The following is a 13,278-nucleotide window of genomic DNA, read 5'->3' on the forward strand; positions in this document are numbered from 1 at the left end:
TTCATGTTCTTGACATAGGCAGCATGGCCAGGACAATGAGCATGAATATGTCAGGTGGTTGTACTATATTCCACATGGGCTGCACTGGGCCATTGTTGATTATCTTCATACTTATTAAACTTGGCCCCACCTCCCTTTGCCAGAATCTTGGTGATGGCTGCTGTGAAAGTACACTTGACATGATCTACGTGGTCAGTGGGGCCAGTGTTAATGTGGTGCTCGTCTCTCATAGAAGTCTTCTTAGCCCTGACAGCAAAAGTGACAAAGTTGGAACTCCTTCAGGACATAACCATCATTATCACTGTGATGAATGGAGAGTGTAGAGAGGGAAAAGGAAAGCTGAAAAAGTTAAAGGAGGGGATCATGGGAAGGGAAAGAGAGAACATTACATGATTCATGTTATCCTTATGGAAAAGATGAAAAGATGTAGTCTAGGTAATAGTATAATGAGGTAAATTCAGAACTGGCTGAATGACTGGACCCAAAGAGTAATTATTAATGATCTGATTTCAACTTTGAAGGAGTTCTCCAGATTCCAATGACTTTGGTTTAACTCTGTATTATTTAACATTTTTATCAGTGACTTTGATACTAAGGCATACTAGTCAAATCTGTATATATCATACAACCCTATTACAAATACCTAACAAAGGATATCTGTTGGGATTTCCAGATTCCAAGAGCTCTTGACAGGCTAGAACATTGAGCTAAATGTAATAAGATAAAGTTTAATAAAGATAAATGTAAAGTCTTATTTTGGATTTAAACAACGCATTTGAAAAGTACAACATGAACTACAAGACGCAGAAGTCTGTTTAGAAGATAATTCATGTACAAAAGGCCTGAAGATTTTAGTGGAATATAAATTCAGTATGAATCAACAGTGTCATATGGCAGCTGAAAAAGTTAATGCTATGTTAGGCTCCAAGGGTGCCAAAATATCCTTAATGTTAAAAAAAATTTTTTTGTAAAGAGATCTTAAGTCCAGAACCTATACAGAATCTACTTATATGCAACTGTTATAAGATATGAACAGAAAATTTATGAAGAAAATATCTTAAACCAACATGAAATGACACTCCAAGTCCTTAATGAAAGGAATGTAAATGAAACACAGCTTTGTACCCATTAGAATGGCAAAAATGTTAACAAATGGTAAATTCCAATGTTAAGGCTATAAGGAAAAAGGAACTTTAATATATGGTTGGTAAGACTTCACAGTGGCAAATGTTTGATAGCAATATAGCAATATGTAATAAGTCACAAACCTGATCATATCTTTTGACCCAGCGATTCCATTGCGAGGATTCTATCCTAAAAACATCATAAAAAGGAAAAAAGAAACTATCTGTACAAAAATATTCATAGCTGCTCTATTTGTAACAACCAAAAGTGGAAAACAACACATATGTCCAAAAATTGGAGAACGTCTGAATAAATTACAGTATAATTAAATGGCTGATGGAGTAAAAATAAAGATAAATTAGAAAATTTATTGAAAAGATTTATGAGATGATACAGATGGAAATCAGTAGAACTGTATGCACAACAACTACATCAAAAATAAAGAAAGGGAAACAGCTACAATTTCAAATAGGTCGTGGACACAATAGAAATATAGGAGATATTGTTTCATTTTAAAATATTTATATCTCTTCAGCACTTACCACAGTAGCTGGCACACTGACTGCTTATTTGATTATTAACCTTTTGGATCAGTCTTGTCAAAGATGGTGTAAGAATGAATAATTTTGTCCCTCATTTTATATTTTGGTTTTATATTTGATGATTTTTGTAAGAGTTTACCAAACTAAAAATTTTTTTTAAAAATTACATAACATGTCTTAAGCTTTAAAATTGTTAAGTTGTATCTTTCAAGAAGTATAGGAAGAAGAGTTTTAGAAAATCTCTTGAACATACACTATAATATTAACAATGCAATTATTAGAAGAGACAGGTCTGAATTGACATTTACACATCCATGATTTGCTTATACTCTCTGCTAAAAGTGAAACACGCATTCACAGATAAGATCCCAAAGTGAGAATTAATAACCACTTCAAACTGCATTTTTGGAGGACCATATCAACTTTGATGATTATGTATTAATGATCTGAAGTAATTCTTTTAGGGAAAAATTATTTTGCTGTATTATAAAAATTTGGCATGACAGTAACTAGTTACTGTGGTATAAACCCTACTGGGAAAAGATAGGGTCAACCAAGTTGCATTAGAAAGATGTCTAATGGTGAAGTTTTACTGATATTGTTTAGGAACAAAGTCAATTTCCTTTCAAATAAGTCTTGAAAAATTATTTACTAGTGACAAACTGATAAAAATAACAAAGTATATAGGGATGAAAGCAATATATGGAGTTTGTGAAAACAAGACTGAACAATGTTCACTAACATATCTGATATATTTTTATTTTAGAGTAGAAGACAATAAAAAGTATAACAACTGCAGATACATTCATTAACAGTTGTTCTGATTCTCTTGGCAAAAAGCCAATGAAACAAGTAATATTATTCTATGAAGCAATCAAAAATAGAGTAACTACAAACCAACAATCAATGGTAAGAAAGGGTATGTGATAAAAAACAAAATGTGGAGGTGTCAATAACCAAGGCATTTCCAAATAAAAAAGTGAATGTTAGAAGTATGAAGTTCTACATGAAGTAATTTTACAGAACTTATTAGGGGGAAAAAAAAAATCTCCCGATTTCAAGAAAAATGCCATGTTTATTTTTGTGACATAGTATTTTTTTTTTTTTTAATACCAAGCCAAGGGGAAAGAGACTAGTTGGTTTAAATAAGAACAGTGAAAAATGGGATATGATTGTTTACTGGGCTGAAAAAAGAAAAACACATGAAAATGTTACATGGGTAGGAAGCAAAGATCTTCCAAGGATATTACTTGCCAATTCAGTGAATGTCAGAGCTGGGAAGGACGTTAGTCCTTAAGGCTCATTTTATAGATAAGTAAACTGATATTGTCATGGGAACATAAGTAATTTGCCTAACATCACCTAATAAATAGCCAATAAAGGGACATGCAAGTGCACAGGATCTCAAAGTCAAGTCTTGTGTCTAGTCTGACTCTGTTAGATGCACTAATTCTATAACACATACATACACTTCCCCAAAGCCACATGTTGTAACTAAGCATCTCCCTCCTTTTCTTCTTACTTGGTTAGCATTTGAAATAACACCAAAAGTCAATCTTTTTACAGTCTTATCATTCCAAAGAAACAAATTAATTGAATTTGTTCAAAACTACAGAGCAAGCCATAGTATTGTATTGCTATACTTTACAATGACCCTATCCCCAAGAACAAGATTTAACAGAATCACTTAGAAATCAACCAAGTTTTTTCTCTTCTTCATTGAAGTTTTTGTAGCACTTCCAACACAGGACGGAAGGCAAAGAAATAACGGGCGAACTGCTTGTTTGGTTAAAAAAAAAAAGTGAGTGGGTTAAACAAAGAGTTTTGTTAAAAAAACATTGTCAACTGAAAATCACAATGGCCATTTTGTAGTTATCACTGAACAGTTATCTCTGTCCTCTGACAGAAAAATAAGATTATGCCTGCCACCTAACATTAACTGCATGATGTTAATAACATAGCTGCTATCCCTAGTATTTTTTTCTAGTGAAGTTTAAGGTTCATGAAGTACACCGAAATCATGGGGAAGGAGGAGAGGGTCTTTTATTGTGGTAAACAACATAGGAACAAAGTTGAGTGATCTCTGGAAAATTTTTATTTGTAAGTTTGCATTCAGAGAGTAGCCTTTAAAAGTAAGACTTAATATCTCTCCCTTCTTATGGAAGGTATGGAATACTGTAGTTAATATCAGACTAGGATGATATATTGGGTAGGTATGCAAAATTGCTTTTTTCTTATCTTTAAAAAAATTTATTTCATGGGATGGTTTTCTGAATAGGAAAGGGAAGAGAGATATATCTGTAAATGAAGGTGTTATAAAAAAAGGCATTGATAAAAGTTTTTAAATTAAAAATATGATAGGTACAGAGAGAACTAGGTTCAATAAGCAACAAGCTTATCTTCTATGTATACTGCTGTCAGGTTATCATCAAGACTAACATACGGTCCAATTTTTTTTTTTTTAAGGCAATTGGGGTTAAGTGACTTGCCCAGGGTCACACAGCTAGTAAGTGTCAAGTGTTTGGTCTGAGGCCAGATTTGAACTCAGGTCCTCCTGACTTCAGGGTCAGTGCTCTATCCACTGCACCACCTAGCTCCCCTTTTACATAAGGTCCAATTTTGAGATGGTGTAGTTTAACTCAGTAGGTAGAAAGAGTACTGACTCTGGAGCTAGAGGAATTGCATTCAATTCCACCTGTTACTTATTGGTGTGATTTAGAGAAAGTTACCTAACCTCCTTAGGCCTGCCTCAGTTTCCTTATCTATAAAATGAAGGGATTTAATTACAACTTCTCAGAATTCTCTTCTGATTATATTGCCATGAAACCAGGATTCTATGGCCTCTCAAAGGTATTAAGCTTCTGTCAAATGGGCTGCATAAACAATCACAACCACAGGGAACCATGGGAAAAACAAGAGATTGACAGTTAACAATAATACAGATAACTGCCTCCTTGTATTTTAGGGGATAATCAGTGGCGATGCAAGTTATCAATAAAAGAATTTCAAAGTAGAAAGGGTCATGTCAACTAGACCAACTCTATTTTTCAGAGCAGAGAAACTAAGGCCCAGTGAGAAGTAATATCCCAAGATCATGCTGGTAGTACAAAACGGATTCAAATAACTTGGAGAAAGAGAACCATTAATTGTTCCTGGTACAGCAAAGTTACCAAAAAGAACACAAAAACACATCATATTTTTAGAGCAAATCAGTGAAGTCTGAGACAATTTCAAGCCAAGTATTAAAGATCTAGGGTTGAAATCAATAAAACATGCTTATGAGCAACTTTTCAATAAAAGGGGCAAACTCATACATGGAAATAGAGCATCTCCTGTTCAATGCAGTGTCAAAATACTTTCTTGGAGCAAGAAATGGCACTCACAGAAAGCACATTTCCAATGTTAAGGGTACTAAAGGGTAGAATCATAGAAGTTTTCACTTACAAATGTCTCAAAAATGGATAAAAGCCCTTTCTGAAGAGAGATATTTATAATACATGTAAAACATTAGTTAGTTAATTTCAAAACTGATGCACCTTTTTATATATTCTTGTTAGCAGTACCACTTAATTAATTTAGAAATTAGCTCCCCAGCAAATTGTTTATAAGGGTTTGTGCTCCACTAGGATTAAATAGAGGATATAACAATTAAAAGGATTATTGTCTGTGACTTTCTAGAATAAAATGACAATTCAAAAATTGGGAAATATTTAATTGTTATCTTTCAAAATTTAGTTTCTTTATCCTGATCCTTAAGTAGTTTTAAAGTACGTTACATTACTTTTCCAACTATGACCTAATTTAGTCTTCAAGCTTTGACAAGTTTTGCTTATATCCTTTACAAATGGTAAACATATTAAGGAAGATGTAAGTATTAGTTACATTGCAACTAGTACAGTTATCCCTTCCATACTGCTACTTTCCCCATCGAAGATCAGCATAAAAAATTAAAAGGGAATTTTTGGGGGGAGTTTTATGGAAGGCACAGATGACACACAAAGGTCAGCAAACAAAAAAAGTTTAGAAACTCAGAAATGCACAAAATATATATGGTATTGTATATCAACACATTTTATCTTTTAATACCACAATAATTCAAACTTCTTCTCTGGTACGAAAGGAGGGCCAAAAAATTTTACCGATTTTCCAGATCATGGGGGCACCAAGCCCCTAGCCCCTGTGAAGTGGAAGGGATAATTGTACACTGTAATATTAGTTATGTTAGTTATAATGATATAGTACTATTTATTCTTACTTTTATGATTCACTAAGTTTTCAGACTATACCTTTTTTTGTATAAGGTAAATCATAAAGTCTATGTTATAAGTATTAGTGGACTCTACCATTAGCCATTAGTTAATGACTGGTGGAGGGGAGAGAGCTAACAAAAAAGGGTAGATTATATGTTCTGTGGAATTTGAGAAATTAATTTTTTGTCCTATGATTCTACTCCTTGGTTCAGTTTTTCAACACATGGAACACTGAGTTCACTAAATTTAAATTTCATGACTGCAAAACTAAGATAAATTTTAGGGAAAGGAACCAAGTTTTAAATAAGCTTGTTAGAAGTAATTAATTTCTTCTCCAAAAAATGAAATAGGTATATGAATGTAATGGAATACTATTGTGCTATAAGAAATGATGAGCAGGTGGATTTCAGAAAAACCTGGAAAGACTTATACAAACTGATGCCGAGTGAAGTGAGCAGAACCCAGAGAACATTGTACATATTAACAGTCACGCTGTGCGATGACTAACATTGACAGACTTAGCCCTTCTTAGCAATGCAAGGATCTAAGACATCTCCAAAGTTCTCATGATGGAAAATGCTATCTACATTCAAAGAACAAACTATGGAGTTTGAAAGCAGATTGAAGCATACTATTTGCTATTTTTTCCTTCTGTTTTGTTTTGTTTTCTCTTTCTTGTGGTTCCTCCTATTGGTTCTAATTCTTCCTTACAACATCACTAATGTGAAAATATGTTTAATAGGAATGTATATGTATAGCCTATATCAGATTGCATGCCGTCTCGGGGTGGGGAGGAGGAGAAAAATTTAAAACTCAAAAGCTTATGGAAGTAAATGCTGACAAATCAAAATAAATTAATAAGATGAAATAGGTAAGTTTATAAAAGATTTTTAAAAATTGCCTGAATTTTATATATCTATATCTATATATCTATATCTAGATATAGATATAGATATATATAGTGGTTTTCCTAATAATTAACACCAAGATTCTTATCCTAATGAAAAAAGGCATGAATCCATTTCATGAAATTTCACCACAGGTACCAAGGGTACAACATCTCACATAGTAACTGTAATATTTTGTTTACTGGAATTGTGCAACCTGGTGCGATACAGTTAATTTTTCACAGAGACAACAACTTGGAGGTATCCAAGGCTGGAATAAAAATGAAAGTCCCACCCCCTCCCTTTATGCAAATTGCACATAATAGAGACAGAGGTTTAGACCCTAGTTATAACTCAAAAATTTCTAAGTTCTATTGCTAACTTTCTTTTCTTAGGACTAGTCGCCAAATCATGGTGTCTCTTATGAAATACATATAATTATTAACATATGTTAAAACTCAACTGCTTGTTTATGATGCTTTGAACCTAAACCAATTTTGCCTTGTCCGTACATGAAGTCTTTCCATTGCTTACTCAGCTTACAAAATGAATGACAATCAGCACTACTTATTTTTTTTTTTAAATATGTTTAGTATTCAAAATTTCCTTCCTAATTAGGGCAAAGGTAATTCACTAATCCTTAATTAACTGGAATCCAACTAACAAAAACTCTTAATAGAACCCCCTATTTCTTCCTCTTTTTAAAAAAGATCAGAGGATCTAGAACCAGAGGGAAACGCAGCAGTCTAATTCAAATTCTTAATTTGTCAGATGGAAAAGCCAAGGTCCAAGGCAGTTAAACAACTTGACCAAGGTCACACAGGTAGTAAACAAAGAGTTTCCAAGCCAGGTGTCCTGACTGTAATCTAGTGTTCTTTCCAGTAGAAAACAAGCTGGCAAAGGATTTAGATTAAAAAAAAATTTTTAGGGCATGTCCTGGTATTATATTGAATCTAATGTCCTATATCTAAAAATCTATATAATATAATCACAACTACCATGCCCTTTAAGATATCAAAGATCCAATTCCCTCCACAGTATTATACTTACTAGAATGGGCCAGGGGACCAATACATTCCTTTTACGACCACTTTTAACAACTATTAAAACAAAGAAGATTTTCTATTTGTGTAAAGAATTCAATTAAATCACCTTATTCCAAGTTTAAGGTTTCATCAGAAGCATTAGATTAAGTATCAGTGACAACACTGGTTATAAAGTTGTAGGTAAAGACAATACAGCAAAAAAAGGGGACAGAACTGTTTAGAAGAGTGACACTGCCACAAAGTGAAGGTAGCCACTGGAGAACAGATGGTACCATAAATGTGCTGCCTCCACTGCCCTTAGTACAGTGGTCGGCACACTGTGAGGTGGCTCAAACATGTCATGGGATGCAAACTCCAATTAAAGGCCTCAAAGCTATTTAGGCTTAAACTTCCACAGAGTTTTTAAACAAAGAGCTGACATGGCACTAATAAGAGACTGTCCCATCACCAGTAAGGCAAGACAATGGAATAGTCCGGACCACTGACAGCCTGAAAAGGAATGAGGGGACAAGACCCAAAAAACTTAACTCTAACTGTGCCACAGTGTAAAAGCAGTTGGGGACCAGTGAGATACCAGGTCTTTGGGATCAATTAAGTAAGATCAAACCAATCTAACTGGCTAATAAAAACAAAATAGAATTTCTCAGACTTTGCACAAGGTACATGGATGAGCCAATAAAAGTGCAAGAAGGTATGAGGCAAGAGTATCAGGTATAGGAAATTCGCCCTCAAGATGGATTATGTTCATGGTTCATTTATGAGACATTTGTGTGAAACTCACTTTTCTATAGAAAAGTTATACAGAGTGGTAAGATTCTATAGTACTATTAACATTGTGATGTAGATAATTTTCTTTCTTCTTCCTCCTACTTTGGACTTATTGCACCAGTGTGGAAAATAATTCCCCAAACATAAACTCCTTGCACAGATAAAGATTTACAACTCATGTGTCTAGGTGGTACAGTAGATAGATACAGTGCTAGGCCTGGAATCAGAAAGATTCAAACCTGATCTGTAGATGCTTACTAGCTGTGTAACCCTGGGCAAGTCACTTAAACTGTTTGCCTCACTTTCCTTATTTGTAAAATTGGGATGATGATAGCACCTTGACATCTGTAAAGCACTTACATGGTGCTGGGCATAAGAGATGCTGTACAACTGTTAGCTATTATATCATTATCATCATTATTCTATATAAAACTTACCAGTCTTTAATCTATTGGTTTCTTCTGTTGCCTTTCTATATAGCCATCTCCCCTATCCTTAAAAAACCTTTACTAGGCCTTGCCAATCTAAAAAACCTTCCTTTTTCTAGCCAAAATCCTAGAAAAAGTTACCTATACACATTGCCGCCTCCTCCTCCTCTCTTCATTCACTTCTCAAGCCTTTTTAATCTAGTTGTGACCTCAGCCCTCAACTGAAATTGCTCTTTCCAAAGTTACCAATAATCTCTTAATTGCCAACTCTGACAGTCTTTTCAGAGTTCTCATTCTTCTCAGCTTCTCCCTACCTGACTGCTCCTGGGCCTGAATTATTATCTTATCTATATCACACTATCTACTAACCACATCATAATTCAAGGCTCTGTCCTGAGACCTCTTTTCCCTTCTTTTTATATTCTTTTTCTTGGTGACCTCAGTGGGAATTAAGTATCATCCCTATACAAATGGCTTTCCATTCCATATGTATCCTGTCCATCTTTTGAACTCTGGGCCTGCAACATTGCCTTTTGGGTTTTTTGATTTGGATGTTCTAGTTATATAGTATATACCTGAGGCTTAGCTCATCCAAAATAGAATTCGCAGTATTTCTTCTCAAATCAACCCTTCCACTGAACCTTTTTATTTCTGCTGAGGGCACCACCATTCTTTTAGTTTCCTAGGTTTGTAACATTGGCATTATCTTTGATTCTTCCTTTGCTTTTGCCTCATTTTATTATTCACACAGCTACTATCTCAGTTTGGTTCCTCATCATCTCTTGCCTGGACTATCACAAGGGGCTCCCAATTAGAATCTCTGCCTCAAGTCTCTTGCCAAACTGATTCTTTTAAGCACAGTTCTGATCATGTATTCTGGACCAAAAATAACCTGTATTTTTTCTCTCTTTAGGCCCCTCTAGAGCAGGGACAATTTCATTTTTGGATTCCCAATGCCTGATACCCAACAAGCACTTATTGAGTGCTTGCTGATTGATGACTGATTTGTTGATAGACTGACCTACACACTGTTAGACAGTCAGCAGGTATCAGAGGACAAAACCGAAACCCATACTTCTCTCATTCCAAGGTTGGTCCTATCCAGTAAGCCAAGCTTGTTCTCTCAACCATAACATGTAACCCTTAAAAAGCTTTGTTGGGCTAGCTTGTCAACATAACTACCAAATGTATCTATGGGCAAATGCATTCCATGTATACTAAACTGAAACTCAATGCAGAAATAACAGTTGCTTTTAGATTCAATTTCTCCTGGGCTTTTAAAATAAGGGGGAAAACCCTACCTTCAGTTCCAATTCTATGTTTAAAATTTTTATTCTACCTTTTCCAGTTTAAAGACCATTACCCATAATGATCAAAGCAGAAATCAATTAGTATTTCAATCTAGTGTTTAGATATTAGTATCTCAGTCAAACGTAAACTTATGTACACCAAGAAGTGGGCCTAGTCTTTCATCGTTTTATTATTCAAAAGAATAATAGAGGATATGGAGAGTAAAAATGAAAAACTACAAAAAAAAAGGGCAGGTATAATGCAAATTTAGAGTAAAGGAGAAACAAAAATGACAGAAGAAACTAGGGAGGAGGTTTGTTGAGGAATGTGTTGCTTTCCATGTATGAAGACAACAGAAGAAAATGCAATGTGGATAAGGGAGGTTAAGTTGTTATTTCATTTACATGACCAAAATGTTAGGGAAAAAAAAAAAAAGAAGCCTAGGCAGGTAACTTCAGTTGTTTCTGCACAAGATGATCCATACAAAATACCAGTTGTGTCCACATAAGCATAGCTGTAGGCCAGGTTAACACATTTTCTGTTTTTATGTGTCCTAAAATGCCAATAATGTAATTCTTTGGGTTCCTATAGTTCCATGCCATAAGATAAGTTAATTATAGACTTAGGTGTTAATGTAGGAAGTGCTAATGAACATTTAAAAGGTCAAAACATTAGTGACAGTAATCTGCCCAAATCATACACAGAGATTTTTAATGTTGGTGACAGACAACAAACGAGTGATTCAGAAGACAAATTAGAACTAGGATGACAGGAAAATGGTCTTAAGTGCTTACCATTTAGCATAAAATAACAAGGGTACACTTATTTTGTATTTATTATATATGAGAGACCGTGAAATGGTAACAGTCCATGCTAACGTCTGTATATTCATTTCCCATTTTTTTCTGAGTCAATTTATTTAAATAGGTAAGACTGTTTTAAATAGGTAAGGTACTGTTTTAATTTAAGCTATGGCATTGTCATTTTTATCTTCTAAATATGGTATTTTTCCAGCACATCAATGGTCTGATTACTTAAGACATCTGATTCAGAAATGACTCCCACATTAGTAATCAGTAATTTCCTGTTTGTTAGGGATAGGGACTGAGAGTGGACCTGTGATTTCACAGGCACAGAGAACTTCAAGTCAGGAGTGTGGAAACTTCTTTTACCAATGCATGTTGGCATATTCTCCTTGTAACTTGTGGTCCTATGGAGTTGCCTAGAGTACCAAAAGTTAAATGAGTTCCTCAAGATTACGGAATCATTACACATCAGAGACAAATGAATCTAGGTTTCATTACCATAGCTGCCTCTCTTCCTATTTGTTAAGATATGGTCAATTTGGTTCTTTTTGTTTTTGTTTTTTACTTTTGTGACATTCTGTGCTTGTACTGTCTGGAAAATTCCAGCTCTTTTCTTGAAATAATAATATATAATGTCAGGATTCTATGTAGTCTAAAAGCCTTTAACTTTTTCATTTCTTTATCCTGAACTATATTTACAAAAAAAAAAATTATTTTTGCCATTCTCCCCTAAACCATTTCTGTAAAGATTAATTTAGTTTAGAGAATCTTATCAAATTCTTTATAGAATTTATCTTCTCATCCTCTGCAATAGATGCAGACACAAAATGCATTTCTTTATGGTATTATTTTTACTTATACTCATCATGAATACTGGGATATGAAATTATGTTTCTTATTGCTTTTAGGAATAAGAAAAAAATAACTCCTCCACTTCCTAATTATGTGTTGCTTAAAGGAAAACATTCTTCCATTTAGTGGCAAACATCCTATATGTTACGCTTTTGGTTACAGTGAAAATGACAATGTTAATACAGTTCATTTCCTTGAATATGACTCATTAGTCACTGGAAAACGATTACACATTCAGAGTGCCAGCAGTAAAACTGATGTTTTTAGATGCTGACAAAACCATACAATTCTTCCTCCTCTGTGCCCCCTTTCCTGTCATTCTTTTACTGTCTCTGCAGAAGTGAGAGATTCTTGTAGGCTAGGCCAATATAACATCAGACCTGACATAGTGTATCAGGCCAGAAACACTTCAAATATTTTCCTGGCAACGGAAAGTGCGTAAGAACAAGGCCAGCCAAGTATGGAGAAGCTCAACAACAGTAGGCTGAACTAGGCAATAAATTTTTTTTTTTTTTTGGTTAAGGCAACCTACAAAACAATGGCTTAGTCCTGTGAAGCTGGAAAAAAAAGAGCTAAGTGGAGAAATCTCTTTTGTTCTATTCTCACAAAATTAACTACCAGATATTTTCTCTGAACATATCAAATAAAACCTTGGTAACTCAAATGTCAATGCTGCTGGCAATCACCATTCCTTTACCACATCAAAACACAAAGTCCTAATTTCATTTCTGGCAAAAAAAAAAAAAAAAAAAAAGCTTAAGTCATCATTCTTAACACAAACACAATTCTTAATTTAGGTTTAAGAATTAGTTGACAGTGAAAATCCGTAAGTTAAAAATTTTTTGAAAAAAGACTGACTACCCTCATGAACAAGAAATTCCAATTGATGATAATTCCAACTGAAATTCCAATAAGATGACATTTGGTCAAAATGTCAGGGTGCTATTTTGAGAGTTTAGCACTTAAAACATATATGCCTGGATTGATTCTGTAGGTACAATGCAAAGTAAATCTTACCTTAGCATGATTTTTGCATGAACTTCTTTGTTAGTCCTCGAGATTTCCTTCAGCATGGTAATCTCTGCATCAAACCAGAATCCTCTTTCTTCAGGAATTTCTACATTGTAGTTCACCATCACTATATCCCCTACATTTAGTTCACTCCACTTCAAAATTTTTCTTGCTCGTGGTCGAATATTTTGGGAAGGCAATGCTACAATACCATTTTCTGGATAACTAGGACACAAGAAAATTGTGTTAAGTATATCTATAACTATCTCCATA

The 13,278-nt window shown here is 34.3% G+C and overlaps 1 protein-coding gene across 2 annotated transcripts in view; it reads right to left on the bottom strand.

The window, feature by feature from the left end:
* The window catches only part of UHRF2 (ubiquitin like with PHD and ring finger domains 2), a 165,500-nt gene that overhangs the window by 62,587 nt on the left and 89,635 nt on the right, over nt 1-13,278 (bottom strand). For both annotated transcript variants that reach the window (XM_027862631.1, XM_027862630.1), the window contains exon 4: nt 13,012-13,230. In XM_027862631.1, coding sequence (XP_027718432.1) covers nt 13,012-13,230 — 219 coding nt within the window. The remainder of the gene's footprint in view (nt 1-13,011; nt 13,231-13,278) is intronic.

This window comes from Vombatus ursinus, unplaced genomic scaffold (genome assembly GCF_900497805.2).
Source record: "Vombatus ursinus unplaced genomic scaffold, bare-nosed wombat genome assembly UNPS02014770.1, whole genome shotgun sequence".
Classification (NCBI taxonomy): Eukaryota; Metazoa; Chordata; class Mammalia; order Diprotodontia; family Vombatidae; genus Vombatus; species Vombatus ursinus.